Source organism: Clupea harengus, chromosome 11, assembly GCF_900700415.2.
Source record: "Clupea harengus chromosome 11, Ch_v2.0.2, whole genome shotgun sequence".
NCBI lineage: Eukaryota > Metazoa > Chordata > Actinopteri > Clupeiformes > Clupeidae > Clupea > Clupea harengus.
In genome coordinates, this window is record NC_045162.1 from 25,985,682 (window position 1) to 26,002,305 (window position 16,624).

General features: G+C 45.2%; 1 protein-coding gene across 25 annotated transcripts in view; it reads left to right on the forward strand.

The window, feature by feature from the left end:
• Nucleotides 1–16,624, forward strand: part of LOC105905367 (plectin-like) — a 155,747-nt gene that overhangs the window by 86,326 nt on the left and 52,797 nt on the right. For 22 of the 25 annotated variants that reach the window (XM_031576557.2, XM_031576559.2, XM_031576561.2 and 19 more), the window contains 20 exons: nt 400–566; nt 3,877–3,992; nt 4,747–4,853; nt 5,942–6,061; nt 7,315–7,410; nt 7,667–7,794; nt 9,607–9,700; nt 10,107–10,261; nt 10,540–10,891; nt 11,759–11,836; nt 11,948–12,109; nt 12,282–12,386; nt 12,507–12,602; nt 13,127–13,252; nt 13,384–13,536; nt 13,848–14,002; nt 14,323–14,449; nt 14,932–15,115; nt 15,294–15,314; nt 15,956–16,113. In XM_031576557.2, the coding sequence (XP_031432417.1) occupies nt 400–566; nt 3,877–3,992; nt 4,747–4,853; nt 5,942–6,061; nt 7,315–7,410; nt 7,667–7,794; nt 9,607–9,700; nt 10,107–10,261; nt 10,540–10,891; nt 11,759–11,836; nt 11,948–12,109; nt 12,282–12,386; nt 12,507–12,602; nt 13,127–13,252; nt 13,384–13,536; nt 13,848–14,002; nt 14,323–14,449; nt 14,932–15,115; nt 15,294–15,314; nt 15,956–16,113 (2,700 nt within the window). The remainder of the gene's footprint in view (nt 1–399; nt 567–3,876; nt 3,993–4,746; nt 4,854–5,941; nt 6,062–7,314; nt 7,411–7,666; nt 7,795–9,606; nt 9,701–10,106; nt 10,262–10,539; nt 10,892–11,758; nt 11,837–11,947; nt 12,110–12,281; nt 12,387–12,506; nt 12,603–13,126; nt 13,253–13,383; nt 13,537–13,847; nt 14,003–14,322; nt 14,450–14,931; nt 15,116–15,293; nt 15,315–15,955; nt 16,114–16,624) is intronic. The other 3 variants (XM_031576549.2, XM_031576553.2, XM_031576562.2) reach the window with 1 other exon arrangement.

Genomic DNA, 16,624 nt, shown 5'->3' on the forward strand with positions numbered 1-16,624 from the left:
CTTTACTCATTCTTTCCCATCTAGCCGTTGTGGCTGTGACGTGGTTTTGCCCTACAAGTCAAAACAGTAGTTTCCCCTGGAGGTTCCATGTCCGCTGCCTGTGGTCAGAGTTTCCCCTCTCATTAATGCACTTTGGCATTCGGCTTTTTCCCCTTGTGCCGTTGGTCTTTCTGGTTAAAACGATCACAGGTTTGGGAGTAGGGAGGTGAATGGTTTATTCTGGAACTTTCCCTTTCTTGGTTGCACAGTGTTCTGAACAGCCAGTAACTTGCATGTAAACCAATGAAATCAGACACTGATTGATCAAAAAAGTCAAATTTATTTCCTACATTTTCTAACACGGTTGTGGCAAACGAGTCGTGTCTTAACCCTCTGGTTTATGTTCTATGGCCACCATAGATTTCAGACATCCAGATCAATGGCCAGTCAGATGACATGTCGGCCAAGGAGAAGCTGCTTCTCTGGTCACAGCGCATGGTCGAGGGCTACCCAGGCCTCCGCTGTGACAACTTCACCACCAGCTGGAGAGACGGCAAGCTCTTCAACGCAGTCATCCACAAGCACGAGTAAGTACAGGGTCCAGACAACCCGCCTGCACAGTCCTGCATCCAACAAAAACAGTGAAACAGTAGAAACGTAGTAATTTACTCTCAATAAGGGTTCCTCAAAAACAAAAAAATTGTTTGGTGAATAGAGTTGCACAGTGTGGAGCAACATCCTCAATATACCTCATATAATATTTTATTTTAGAAGATTATTATAGGACTTTAAGCACAATAACGTAGGCAACACAGTTCCTGGTGTGTCTTTCTTTCATTGTTTTTGGACTTTCACCTCACATAAAGTTTTTGCCAATGAAAACCATCTAGTGGTCCTAGTTCTAGTGTACCTTCCAGTAAAATCATTTTTATTGTTTTTATTTTAAGCCAGAAAGAAGGTGCAAATGTAATGCATTCCTTTGCCCCTCCAAGAGCATACTTTATACTTATAGTTTATTTGTGCGTGTAAGTACAGCTATTTCTCTCCATGTGCAGTTAAGCAGGCAATGTGTTTGCCTACATTTAAAAGAGACTGATCCATATCACCATAATACGTGTTTGTTTTTACCGTCGGTTCAGAACGGTGCTCTGAGAGGCTGTTTGTTTCGCTTGAGTCGAAATGATAATTGACGAAAGATCTGCTCTCTTGAACGGACTTGCCTTTGATTCAGATTGATATTTTACCCAGGGAAGGGACGCCAAATTCAGAACATTTTTTAATAGAGCAAGTCATAGCCCAAGGTCTGGAATGTCAGTTGGAGGGTGTTGTCTGTGATTGGCAGAGAAGCTGGGGCTGATGTTTGCATAACGAATAACAAAAATACAAAGCACCTTGATTATTGCAGAAAAGTGGAATATCCATTGGAGGTAATCAGAATGGCTTTTAATTATCTGAATTAGCATCTCTGATGTAAAAACTGTAAAAAGTGAAAAGCTTTGTAATACCAGGGGTTCATTTGTCCGGGGCCAGACCCAGACAGCAGAGCAGCTACACATAACTTTCTCCATTTGTGAAGTGTGTTCTGTGCTGGTAAATAAAGGTAAAAGCAAGAAGAGGAAACATAAAAGAGGTGAATGAGAAGTTCAAAAAAGAGAGAGAGAGCAAGAGTGGGGGAGAGAGAGAGAGAGCAAGAGAGGGAGAGAGCGAGAGAGAGAGAGAGAGAGAGAGCAAGAGTGGGGGAGAGAGAGAGAGAGCAAGAGAGGGAGAGAGAGAGAGAGAGGGTTGAATGCTCAGAGGCGTGGTGCATGTGAAGGTCTCATTACTGGATACAAAGAGAGAGAGAAAGGTATACCTGCAGGGCATCTCCATTGAAACACTAACATGTACCTGCTAAGCCAAAGTACAACCCCACCTTACCTCCACACAGACAGAGACAGAGACTGAGTTAGTGTGCAGGGAACTCCGTGGAGATAGGGCGTGCAAACGAGCGCTGGAGAACTTTCATTTGTCAAACTGCGATTCACCTGTGGATTGATGCTACTGAAGTGTCAGGGAGCTCACTGTCATACAGCTACAACTTTACAAGGGGGACTATTCTCTGGGATCGCAGCGTGCTTTGCTTCTTCATGATCAGAAAAAAAAACATCGAGACTTGTTAGAAGCGACATTGGAAACTTACGAAAGCATTGACAGAAACTTATGCAAGCTGCGTTTAAGGGGTCATAACCGAGGGGACCGAGTTCTTCAAAAGACTGTGTGGATCACGAAAAAGAAGAAATTTACCGCACTGGCGTCTTTGCACCACAGGGAGGCTTTCTTTTCTCTCCCACAAATGCACAAAGGAGACAGTACAGACGTTTGTTGACGGATACAACAAAAGCAGATTTGGGTTATGTATGCTGTGGGAAGATCTTGCTGAATGAAAAAAAAAAAGAAAAAAACATCTGCCACAACCATGGGAAAAAGAGCTTAGTAGACTGCCTGTGAAACTTAAACAAAACAACTCCAATCCATTCAGAGGACATCTGAGGATCTCTTCCATAAAAAAAAGATTTTTCCTCAAAGAAGCCATGAGTCTAAAGAACCTCAAGAGAAGGCTGACATTCAAAAAGCGCAACTCCTCCAGCAGCCTGGCTAGCGTTAGCGATGTGGAGGATCGCGTGGTCATGCTATGCGAGGACATCCCCTCCGAGGGCTCCTACGACTCGGGCCGCGGCTCGCAGAGTCCGGGGGGCTTGTCCAGCGGGGGCGAGGAGTCTGTGCGAGAAGGTCGGGGGTCACGCAGCCTCTCTCAGAGAGAGGAGCTGCAGCAGCGGGGAGCGGTGAGGCAGTCACGCAGCCTCTCTCAGAGAGAGGAGCTTCAGCCTCGAGGAGGGTTGAGGCAGTCACGCAGCCTCTCTCAGAGAGAGGAGCTGCAGCAGCAGCGGGTAGCGGTGAGGCAGCCATCCCTCAGGGAGGTGCACAGCTCAGACTCCTCGTCTCCGCCCAGCCCCGGAGACCATTACGCCGTGCGCTCCACTCTGCACGTCAAAGAGCTGTACGGGTCGGTTTCGCGTCGCGCAGTCTGTGTGCATTAACAGATGCAGCAGCGTCACACACACCCACACACACACATCAACACATAGATGCACACACACACACACACGCACACACACACCATACTCTCACAGTTGTTACTTTTATTCCATTTAACTCTCATAGAAAGGAGAGAGTTTTCATTTCATTCTGGAGGGTAAGGTGATATGAAAACAGAGTATATCAGAAGAAAGGAATCTGATTGGAAAGAAATGTGAGCTCATACATTAGTTGGGTAATACATTATTTAGTGCATGTTCCTTTCAACTTGATATCAGGGTGGCATTTTTGGGATCCTGTGTATCCCAGGGGTGACAGATGTTCTCATTGATTTATAGGGGCAGGTGCTTCTCCAATTCCTATGGCCTACAGCATTACCTTCATAACTTAGAGCTTCAAACTGCCATGCTGCTGTAGTGAATGTTTTTCCTGTTCTTCTTAACCTTTCATGATGGATACAGTTTTCAACTCTTTTGCGTAAAATCTCCACAATAAACCAATTATGTTTGCAAAACTGACCATACCTGACCAAAGCTTGTGTGTTTCCAAAGCTTGACTCTACCGAAGCCAAGCACAAGTAGAAGTCTTTCTATACTGCACTACCACTCTTTTTCGAGTGCTGAATGAGAAACACAGTCAGTGCAACAACACTTTGCAACTCCACACACCAAACAGTGTTTTGCTATATATCGAGATGGAAGCTTCTAGAAATACATGTGTGTTTTGTCATAAACAGTGTGAATGAAATGAATCCTTCCTCTTATGTGATACATATGCTGCCATCTTCTGTCATGGTAACTCCTGTTTTTTTCTCCCTACCAGACCCCGGTACATTGACATGACTAAAGTGTTCCGTCAGAACAACATCGAGAACCTGGAGCAGGCTTTCAACATTGCAGAGAAAGACCTGGGCGTGACTCGCCTGTTGGACCCCGAGGGTACGTGTTCTGCACCGCGGTCCCCACCCTCTCCTCTCCAGCAGGATTGGATTGGTTGGGTGCCTGGTGGGGCTAAGGGTGGTTAATAAAACACACACACACACACATTTTCTGACAAAATATGCAGATAAAAGCAGTGAAGCAGAGGTATAGATCAAAGTAATAGAGCAAAGTTAAAACGGCTTCGCAATTTAATTTATTGTGTGCTGTGGTTGTAAAGACCCTGATAATTGAATTAAATCACTTGAAGTCGAATCCTGTCACCACCTACTGCTTGTAGCGACTACCTGTACTGCCAGAACCGTTTGTGTTGTGTAAACATGATAGGAAATCTAATTTTGTTCAATCAAAGTCATCAGACCACAACATGTCTGCCAAAGTACAGTCCTCAGTGAACAGCTATGTCTCTTGTCTCCAGTAATTGTTGGTGTTTCTAACTATATTTATGGTGCTATTTTTTCCTAGCACCAAGAATAGAAAGCTGTGTTAGAAGCTTAGTCAGAGAATGTATCTTCCACCTCAGTAAACCATGACTATGACTCAGCTATGACTATGACTCAGTGGAGGGTGTGGCTCTGGGCGTTATTATTTCAGTACCAGCCCAGTACGATTAATGACATGTACATGTCATCGTTTAGCTGATGATTTTTGATGTTGGAGGTGAAAAGCCCATTGCCTGAGGCATTAATCCTGTGATGGTGTATGTCTGGTCAAGGCCATGCAAGTAAATAATACATTTGTGTTTATTTTTCAGATGTTGATGTGCCACACCCTGATGAGAAGTCAATCATCACCTATGTGTCTTCCCTTTATGATGCCATGCCCCGTGTCCCTGATGCCCAGGATGGCATTAAGGCCAATGTAAGCAAAGTTTTGTTATTTGCATAAAACAGTCAATAACTTTACAGAGTTCAATCATCTGTTCATTTCCTCCCGCAATAGTGGGCTGTCCCCTTTACACCAGGGTCATCAGATACGTAGTAGTTCTGAAAAGCAAATCAAATCTTGCGCTTATTTTATGAATGAAGTTCCTGAAGGTCATCTGTCTTGCCAGCTGTACATAGACTGTTTCCATGCCATATCCCTCCTGGAGAATGGGTCCCTGGCATTTCCACAGATAGAATAATTAGCTTACAACCATTAGCCACATGCTCAAGGGGCTAACCCACTGCCCCATTCACACAAATATCGCCCAAACTGAGGTAAACTATGTTGTCCTATGTCATATATGTATGTCAGGGTGAAGGAAGACATATGTGGCCTTTCGACGTAAATGCATTTAAAAAAAAGAAATAGCGGTTTGTTGTTGCTTGCACAGCTGAAGTCATTGCGGCGCTATTTCTTGATCAAAAGATAGAGGGTGTCCTGTGATCTGGAGTCTTGAGAACTTGAGGAAATCAGAAGCTCATGGCTTTCACTTCTCTGCTGTGGCTTCACCCCAGAGAGAGAGCCAGCACCACACAAACACACACACACACACACACACACACACACACACACACACACACACACACACACACACACACACACACACACACACACTCACCCTTTCCTGGCCGGTACACAGCTTAGGCCCTGGAAACAATGGCAAACATAACCACCTAACGTGCAACTCGTGTTTAGGTGAATGGGGTCCCCTCAGTTGAAGTGCCAGGCTGCACTAGTGTATCTGCCAGTGTTTTCTTGTTTTTCCATCCTCTCGACTGCCTCCACCATTCTCCCTCCTTTATATGTGCGTGGTCAGACAAGGCCTGGACTGTCAACACCTAATTGAGTAAGCATGGTGTGTGAGTTAGTGAATTAGGGTTTTGGAGAGAAAAGGCAGTCCCTGTCTGTTGTTGAATTTGTTTCTGTCTGTGTGTGTGTGTGTGTGTGTGTGTGTGTGTGTGTGTCTGTGTGTGTGTGTGTGTGTGTGTTTGTGTGTTTGTTTCACACGGTGATTCCCACAGGAGCTGGAGCTGCGCTGGCAGGAGTATTACGAGCTGATCACCATTCTGCTGCAGTGGATGCGCCATCATATCCACTACTTCGAGGAGCGAAAGTTCCCCGCCAGCTACGAGGAAGTGGAGGTGAGTCCTACGGTTTCATTCTGTCACTAATGGTGCATTCAATACTTTATGACCGGCATCTTATGACTGGCAACACTCTTCATAGTATTCGGCAATGTCTCTGAATATCAATGGAACTTCTATTAGCAACAATGTAGCCTTAGCGATGTTGTGTTTTATGATGTACTGGGTATCAACTAGAATTACAAAGAATGTGACTGCCATTAATTTAGCATGAAACAGGTACAGTAAATCACTTTCATGTGAACGGGTCTGAGGTGACCCTTGTATGCCTGTATATTCCTGGAAATATTGAACGGGCATATTTAGGGGAATGCCCAGCAGGCTTTTTGCAACATGTTTCAGTTCCATGTTCACGTCTCCGGGGTTAAAACGCTATTTTCTCTCCAAAGAAAGTTGATCTGGCATGCAATCCTTTCTGCTGTGGGCTCACAGTCTTGACATTTCAATCAAAAAATCATGGCGTGCAGAAACGCGTTCTTCTTGTCATTCCATGCCAGATCAAGAGGAGCAATTATGCCACTTCATCTCAGAACCAGGCTGAAATGATCTCATTGTCATAGACTGTACCGGGCCGATCCCATTAGGGCGGTGCCTGCTTTCGCTCAGGGAATATCAAAGCCCCAGGCCTGTAATTCAGTGAGGGATGTGCCACCACACCCTGTACAGATCACTTCATAAAGAGACAAAGGGATGAGCAGCTCCATGCAAACACAAAGAAGGTGCAGCCACAGCTGTTTCACCTGGTTACATGTAGATGGTCTGTAGGTGAGCATAGAGGCTAATAGAAGCTAATGCTGAGTAGTTTTGAGATAGTATATAGTGAAATTAAAGGATGTCTGAATTGCCCCTTATTGGCCATCCCTGAGTGAAATGATGAACACACAAGCACACATCTACTTCATTAAAGCTTCTTAGATTAACGTTAACATGTGGACCCAATAGCCACTAGTGACAGGAGTTTGAGAATTCGAAACTCATTCGAGGAAATGAAACCTGTTCTAGTATCTTGTAATGTAATTTACATGTTCAATGTTACAGGTGACAACTGTTACACTCATGCAGCGGTTAGCATGTTAATCTAGAATGTCAAGTCAGTGAGCATCCCTTTGCCCAAACAATCTCTGTTAGGTCTTTGAAATCCAAAAACAAAGCACATCCGCTTAAAGTGGTGCATCTAAGTCTTTGGGAACACTTTAAAGCCGTACTTAAAGTTTTTGTTTTTCAATAAATGTAAATTGTCCTCTTTCCAGATCCTTTGGCGCCAATTCCTGAAATTCAAAGAGACAGAGCTCCCAGCAAAGGAATCTGACAAGAACCGCTCCAAACATATCTACCAGTCCTTTGAGGTTTGTGATCAATCTTCATCAATCAATCAAACAAACATCATGTATGCACACAACAATGTTAAACAATGCACACAAGCCAAGCAATGTCTTTTTAGAGCATTAGTTATACTCTGTGTACAAAGCAGGGACCTTTAGTATATTAATTCTGTATTTATGCATGTTTCAACATATTGTGATCTACATGACTATACAGCTCTGATCTTTATTCTGTTCAATATCCTGTACTCATTTCTCCATATCTCACTGACCTCCACAGGGTGCCGTTCAGGCTGGTCAAATCAAGGTTCCCCCAGGTTACCACCCTATTGATGTGGAGAAGGAATGGGGTCGCCTGCACGTGTCCATCCTTGAGAGAGAAAAACTGCTCAGGATTGAGTTTGAAAGGTGAGAGAGCAGTGGGGGACCACAGAGGTGAAATACACTAACCCAGCCCCTCATCATCTCACAAAGGGAGGCAACGATTCACAATAGCATACTGTAATTCTTGACTGCCTAAAACAGACCTTACCCCGCTACCATTCTGAATTGGCAGTGTATTTTGATATGCCCCCCCCCCCTCCCTCCCCTGTTATGTAAGACAGTTTGGCAGAACATGTTGATTTTGCTAAGGTGTCATTTTCAGTCAGTCAGTCAGTCATCACTGAGGTTGCATTTATAGATAAATGCAATTGTCTGGAAAATTCAAACCACAGTTCTGTGGTTTTCTGGCCCGCGCCTAGTCCGTTTTTTATTTTTTTAATTGTGGATTTTGTAATCGGTGTTGTACGTAGGGGCGACAATGGTACAGGAGGTAGATAAGTCGGTTAGTAATCAGAAGGTTGCTAGTTCGATTCCCTGTCGAAGCGTCCTTGAGCAAGACACTGAACCCCTAATTGCTCCTGATGTGCAGTGTGCCATCAGTGTAAATGTAAAATGTGTACACATCCTTGTAAGTCGCTTTGGATAAAAGCGTCTGCTAAATGACTAAATGTAATGTAAATGTGTACTGATACAGTAAATAAGAGACACAACACTTTTAGGATATGTAGGGCTATGATGAGAAGATTTTGTTCCTCTATCATGTTATTTAAGCCTTGTAATCTGGGAGCATAAAAAAAAAGAAATGGTTGACAAAAGAATACTTCTCTCTCATCCCTCGTTACACTCACATCTTTCAGAATGCAAGATGGTTAAATGACATAACTTTTATCATTCCCATTTAAAATCATTGGTAGGGTGTGAGCCCACCAGTTTTTTGGGAATATTTCCTTCCTAATGAAAACATGACAGGAAACCATATAAGATTTGTTAGCCACAGATCGAAACTTTGGCGACATTACTGCAGACAGTAAGTAATTGGATAAGTTAAAAGGTCGGCATATAATCATATCAAAATCCGAGATTCATATTGCCGTCGGCTGACTCGGACTGCAGATATGGAGACACAGGACGCGTCTGGGAACAAATGGGCTGGCCCTCCGTCACAAGACTGCCTGCCTCGTTAGCTGCGTCTGGACGGGCCAGCTCGCGCTGCACAGTGCTCCACTGGGGCAGTGGAATAGGTGACCCAGCGACGCGAAACGTCTGGCCCATTCCACTCCCATGTCTGCTGGACAGCGGATGTCTCTGTGCCGCGATGCTGTAGGACTTTATAAGGACCAGCCCGTCTCTGTACCCAGGATTCTTAGATGAACCACTGGAGAACATGGCGTTCGTGACAGACGTTTATAGATTAGAGTATTTGCTCGGGCGAAGGAGAAAGAAGCAGTGAGTGGTCATTGTGTGGTCATTTGTTTGGTTTGGTTCATCATACTTGCTTTTTGTCTGTATACATGTATATTTATATACAAACTGTGTAAACATGTATACATTTACTGGAAATACGCAAGCTTGAAGCTTGCTATGTATGTTTTGTCACTTAAACAATCTGAAATTATGTATTTTATATTTGAAATGAATTGTTGCTTGGATATCTATTTTAAATGTTTCCTAAAATGTCCATGCTAAGCATATTTATATCCGTGAATGTTAGAGTCGAGTCATTTAGCCACAATGAATGTGCATTCCTAAACATAGTCATGGAAACCTCTCACTTACACAGCCTGTTTGTCTTCCAGTTGTAAAACGATCGTCATAACCACCAGTTGTGTGGGAAAGCCTGCTCTTAGGTGAACTCTGAAGCTAACATGTCTCCTAACGTCCCTTTGTTTGACGCAGGCTTGAGCGGCTACAGAGGATTGTGGGCAAGGTCCAGATGGAGTCCGGTGTGTGTGAGGAGCAGCTGAACCAGCTGGAGAGCCTCCTGCAGTCGGTGAGTCTACCCGCCGCTGCTAGCTGTGTTTGGGGTCGACCAGGGCTGCATGCACAGACACCTCAGGACAGGCCTGTCATGCAGCCTCTCCCCTTAGAAGACCACACAGTAATCCCAGTCAGCCTCCCAACACTGCTCTTATTCAATCACTCTCCTCAAATTGCACACTAAGAGCACATTCCATTCCGCTGATGAGTCCAGACAAACAAACTGGAGTTTCTAATTGCTAACTTAATAACGCCAGACACACCGTCATTCCGGCTGGCTCTCATAGCCTTAGTCAGAGGAGGGTCATTTCCCAAAAGTCAATCAGTGGGTGCAGCCTACGGCTGGGTTAGCTGGGCTATGTGGGGAGAGTGACCTGTGACGTGTGCTGATTGGAAGTGTATGTGTGTCTCTCCTGCAGGACATCCGTCTCCTGAGCGCAGGAAAATCCGCCCTGCACGCTGCTGAGGTGGAGCGAGACCTGGACAAAGCTGACGGCATGATCCGCCTGCTCTTCAACGACGTGCAGATCCTCAAAGACGGACGCCACCTGCAGGCAGAGCAAATGTACCGCAGGTAAGTTGTTAATAATGTAGTGTTCGAATGGAACTTAAACTCGAACACTTTGATATGCCTCACTTTACCACTGATTGAAGATTATTACACGTTCTACAAAGGCAAAATGTTAATGAGGCTACTAGCTTTAGCCACAGCTGATTCCTAAGCTCTAACGAATGCTTTAGAGTTACAAAGAGCCCTTTTTATATGGAAAAAGGACCTGGAAAGGATGTTCACCTGTTGAAGACCCTTTCAATTGCACACTTGAATGATCCTATCATATGTTTCCATCGCAGGGTTTACCGTCTGCACGAGCGTCTGGTCAACCTGCGCAGCGATTACAATCTCCGCCTGAGGTCAGGTGCCCAGGCCACCATGGTCAGCCAGCAGTCAACTATGGTCAGCCAGCAGTCATCCATGGTCAGCCAGCAGAGGTCAACCATGAAGGGGCGCCCAGAGCTGGACGAGGTCACCCTCCGCTACACCCAGGACCTGCTGGCCTGGGTGGAGGAGAACCAGCGCCGCATCGATGGGGGCGAGTGGGGCTCCGACCTGCCCACCGTGGAGTCGCAGCTGGGCAGCCACAGAGGCCTGCACCAGACCGTGGAGGACTTCCGCACCAAGATTGAGCGGGCACGAGCCGACGAGGTAATTAGCATTGAGAGAGCTGATATCCATCAGATAACACAATGATTTATTGTCAAAGAGGAAGTTAATTTAGCTTTGGTGTCCTTTGGATAGATTGATAGATAGATGGATTGATTGACTGATCCCCAAAGGGGAAAATCACATAACTCACAAAACATACATAACTTACACAAAAACAAACACTGAGGTAGGTCAAAAGTGCAGTATTAATAAATGTATATTACACAAACTACTATACTACTAGATACAATAAATAGAATACAAAAATAGAATTTGAGATATAGCTCTAATTCTAATGTAGAATGTGCATTGTGCATTGCCATTCAGAGGATAAGCCTCCTCTCCTGGCACAGATGGGAGTCATTATATATTGCTATTGTGGTGTGGGAGGACTGACTTCCTGTAGCGGTCCCTATTACAGCTGAGTTGAAGGGGCCTCCAACTGAAATCACTGCTGTGCGACCAGTAGGATGTGTAATGTTGTCCGTTATGCTGAGCCGTTTGTGCAACATCCTTCTCTCAACAACCAACTAGGGGCACAGAGCCAGCCTTCTTTATCAGATGGCTGCAAAGAAAATTGCACTTGCAACAACAGAGTGGTAAAAGATAAGCAACATCTTGATGCACACATTGAAGGACCAGCGCTTCCTTAAGAAGTAGAATCTGCTCTGTCCCTTCCCCTTCCCATAGACAGCCTCAGTGTTACATTTCCAGTTCAATCTGTTGTCAAGGAGAATGCCCAGATGCCCACTTCTCCTCCCAGGATGGAAATGGTGTGGTCCTGGTCCTCCAGAATGATAATAAACACATGAGCAGGCATCCTACTGGAAATGATGTTAATCGTTCCTCTCACCTTCTGTCTTTCAGAGCCAGCTGTCACCAATTAGCAAGGGCACATACAGAGAGTACCTCGGCAAGCTGGATCTCCAGTATGCCAAGCTTTTGGTGGGTACTTCTTTTAACAAAAATAAATGTCTCTCTGTTTTTGCCCAGTCCCTTCGAATGATTGTCCCTCTTACCTGTCTGAAATCTAACTGCGTGTCTTTGTCCTCGCAGAACTCATCTAAGTCTCGTCTCCGCAACCTGGATCAACTCCACGCCTACGTCACTGCTGCCACCAAGGAGCTGATGTGGCTCAACGACAAAGAAGAGGAGGAGGTCAACTTTGATTGGAGCGACCGCAACTCCAACATGGCAGCAAAGAAAGAGAACTACTCTGTAAGTTTTAAAAAACGATTTGTCCTTCAGTACCGACTGCATTGGCCCTCGACACACGTACTTACTGCATGGACCCGTAGGTTACTGAATCTTTTAGCCTGAGGTTGTCAATACCAGCTAAGCTCCAGAGATGCTTCAAAGGTGTCTATAGTGATGCCTCTGTGCCCCACAGGGACTGATGAGGGACCTTGAGGGCAGAGAGAGGAAGGTCAATGAGATCCAGGCCACCGGAGACAAGCTCATCAAAGAGGGCCACCCGGGCAAGGCGACAGTGGAGGTAAGCGAGGGCCCGTGGCCCCACAGCGGATGGCGGACACAGGACGACTGGTCATTAATCCAGATGCTAGCCCAAGGTCTGTACTCTCTGATTGACTTTTTATCTCTATTCCTTCCAAAGGCTTTCACAGCAGCGCTACAGACTCAGTGGAGTTGGATCCTCCAGCTGTGCTGCTGCATCGAAGCTCACCTCAAAGAGAACACGGCCCATTACCAGGTAAGGGAATGAATGGCCATTCCTCTGATGCAGGGGTTTTCAACTGGTTTTGTCCCAGGGACCACCATTCTGACCAGAAAGTAATCCGCGGCCCACTGATGTGCCAGTGATTCCTAAAACATTTTACAGTCCCCTACCCTTCTTTTTCATGTTTGTAACCGCCGCCGCCACGCCCCCTCCCCCCGCACACATATTCTGCCTATAACACTTGTCAGTTTAATTTCTTTGCTGAATATGGGTCTACATCAGTATTTTGGGCAATGCGACTTGGCTATTCAGACATAAATATGTCGACGGGCCCAGGTATATTTATAAAAATAAAAAAAGTCAATGGTGAACTGATCAACATAGGCTCATGTCGCGGACCCCCTGCAATGCCGTCGCGGACCACCAGGGGACCCCTGGTTGAAAACCCCTGCTCTGATGAATACACCACCACCCGTTCGTTTTAATCTATATGTAAATCTCACCACCTGTGGACCACACCCTATGTGCCATGCTCACTGCTGTCTCCTGCTACCCAGTTCTTCGCCGACGTGAAGGAGACCGAGGAGACGTTGAAGAAGAGACAGGAGACCATGAAGAAGAAGTACACATGTGATCGCTCCACCACGGCAACGCGTCTGGAAGACCTTCTGCAGGATGCCGTGGTATGAAATATTTGTGTCTCTTCTCTACACTTTCCTTATGTTTAACTGTTCCAAAGGTGGTTAAGTGTGCATCTCATCTGCTGTCACTTGTGATGAGTTTGAAATGATTTTTGACAATTTTTGCTGCACAGGAGGAGAAAGAGCAGCTCAATGAGTTGAAGAGCCAGATCGCCAGCCTGAGCAAGCGGGCAAAGACCATTATTCAGCTGAAGCCACGAAACCCAACCATTCCCATCAAGGGCAAATTCCCCATTCAGGCTGTGTGTGACTTCAAGCAGATGGAGGTAGGACCAAACCCTCACACACAGAGCCCTAAACAAGAGTTTATTTTCTGGTCTATGTGGTATTTATTTGGCATGTAAAATATATAAGGAGCCCTCAAATATAGTACTTTACACAAAAGCAGCAATGTTTTAGATAATTATAGCATATAGATTTAAATGTGATAATGATGTATAGCTAAGAATATATTTCATAATGTATTGCTATATTGGAAAATATACTAAATGTATTCCTGGATTGAGATTTAAACTGGAATGCATAAAATACCAGTTAGATGTATAACTCGTTCTTTGTGTCGCTTGTATGTGTTTAGATCACAGTGCACAAAGGAGACGAGTGTGCTCTCCTCAACAACTCCCAGCCCTTCAAGTGGAAGGTGCTGAATCGCTCTGGTGATGAAGCTGTTGTTCCCTCCGTGTGCTTCCTCGTCCCACCTGTCAACAAGGAAGCTGTAGATAGTGTGTCCAAGTAAGTATCAAATATGAACAGTACTTTCAACTCAGGGGTGCACAGTACTGCCTGGAGATCATATGCTCCTAACGTCAACATTTTCTCGTCACTTAAACATGCCCTAGTTGTTAGATTCAAATCTGGGTACAAGACTTCATTAGTTGAGTCAGCTGAAGTTTACTGAAAACTAAGAGCAAGTGAGCTAATTTCTCCATGATGTCGGCTTAGGCCATCGACTCTTCCTATTTTGCTATTTTGTCAGGTGCAAAAAGTTATGCCTTGGGGTGTCCCCAGTGTAGACTTCAAACATTTGAAACCTGTACTTTTGTCTTCATCAGCCTGGACTCCAGCCTCCAGCAGATGACGATCCACTGGCAGAGTCTGCACATCAACATGAGGAGCCTCCTGGCGTGGCAGTACCTGATGAAGGACATCACACTCATCCGCTCCTGGAACGTAGTCATGGTGAGCTCCCCGCCGCCTCTCATACAAGAAAGAAAAAGTATTTCTGTCAATAATGTCTGTCACTTTAAGTGCAAATGTAGATGGAATGTATATATGTTAAGTGTTTAGGTTTCTATGCCTGGCTCGTGTGGTATGGCACAACCGTAGTTATTTATAGTAAGGGTCCATGTAAACATGTCACAAGTGTGTTAAATTAAGTGATCCTGAAGGCCTCTTGCCAATTAAATTAGCCTAGCCAAATTCGTTGAGTGTTTTTTACAGTTGGGTATACAGACTGTCCGTGCTTGCTCGCTACTGACCAAGAAACAAAATCACGTGTTAAAAAAGGATTAACCGAGTGTGCTGAAATGGACACCTGCAATTCAATTGAAACATGCTCCGAGTGCTTAGCCTCAGTTTACGGAGCTGATCCCTCTTCCCTGTGCCCGCTCTGACCTTTATTAACCCTAGCCCTAATCCAATCCACCGCTTCCTCTCTCTAGTTCAAGAGCATGAGAACGGAGGAGTACAGGCTGACTCTGAGGAACCTGGAGATGCACTATCAGGACTTCCTGAGGGACAGCCAGGATTCGCAGCTCTTCGGGGCGGACGACCGCATGCAGATCGAGGCCGACTACAAGAAGACCTCGCAACACTACGAGAACCTGCTGCGCACATGCGAACAAGGTAAAGCATTCTGTTATGAACTTATTTCCTCTATGGCTTCCCTCTGTGGCTCATTCCGCTCTATGCTCAGTCTAACCAGTTTTTTTACTGAGAACCTGCATAGTGTCAGAGTGCTCTTGTGTAATCGATTGTGGGTGAGGCTCAGGACGTTAAGATAACTATGAAATTCATATTACAGGAACTGTGGCCAAAGCGAAGGGTAAGTGTAAAAGCCAAATGCTATGGGGCTGCTCTCACTGCCGTTGATAATGCGCCAAGCTTCTACACCATGAGTGAAATGATCTACGATCAGTTTGTGTCACCATTATGTTTGCCATAATCAATCCATCCCATCCATCATGTCACGTTAGTTTCACTAACTGGTCTTCTGTAGTGTATGTACGCATGTGTTTTGTCAAGTCAATATGTTTGTCTTTTATGTTTGTCTTTCGTTATAGTGGACATGAGTTGAATGAATGTGTTTTGCTCGTCATTACATGTTGGCCGTTCTTTAGTAAACTGTTATATTTGTCTTCACAATGAGAGAAACACACATCCACTGCAAGTCGCTTATTTGATGTGTGCCTTTAGAAATAGTAAGCGATTACGCATTATACTAAAGCCAGAGGTTGTACTTGGCAGAGGAAACCCTCCTCTAACTCTAGACGGCTTTGGTTGAACGCTTGTCAGGCTCCTTGACACTGTTGAAACACATGCATGTTGGTTGCACAGGTACAGGAGTGCCATAGACTGTGTCGTCTGCACCACTCCTTCGTGTGGTTTTCACAGCAGTTTGTCGGTTTCCCGAGTACTGATTGAACAGTCCTTATTGAATGTTCTCTTCACTGTGCATGTCCACAGGTGAAAAGGATGAGTCTGTGTCTAAGACCTACATCACTCAGGTCAAAGACCTGCGTCTGCAGATCGAGGACGTTGAGTCTCGCACCATCGCCAGGATGCGCCAGCCTGTGGATAAGGACCCACTGAAGGACTGTTTCCGAAAGACTGCCGAACAAACGGTACCCTTGTTATATATATATTCTGTACTGCGTGCTGTATTTCTCCATAATATCTTCTTCTAAAGAGCAAGACCAAGGCAATGCAAGAGCAAGTGTTGGATGCACTGAACTCTATTAGGGAGTTTGATGGAAAACCAGGGCCATCTAGTGGTGGATTGTTGGTATTGAATGGAATATTCATGGTTCCAGATGTAATACTCCCTCGTGCAGAATGAAACTGGTTTTGTTTTTAATGAATAGAGTTTTTTAGGGGGGGGAAGGGGCAGGGAATTGTATTCTCAGATAAGACACGTGTGTTCCAGTTGACATAATTATAAGAAACATCTGTGGTGGTGTGGGGGGGGGGGGGGGCGTGGGGTTGAGAGTTGAGCGGATAGCAAGTCACAGGGTGGCACCACAAACAATGAATGATGCCATTAAGGAGGGTGGTGAGGCTGAGTGCATCGTAACAGATATGGAGAGGGAGACAGATGGAGAGGCTGATGTAGACGTTTAGCAGGAGTCACCGGGC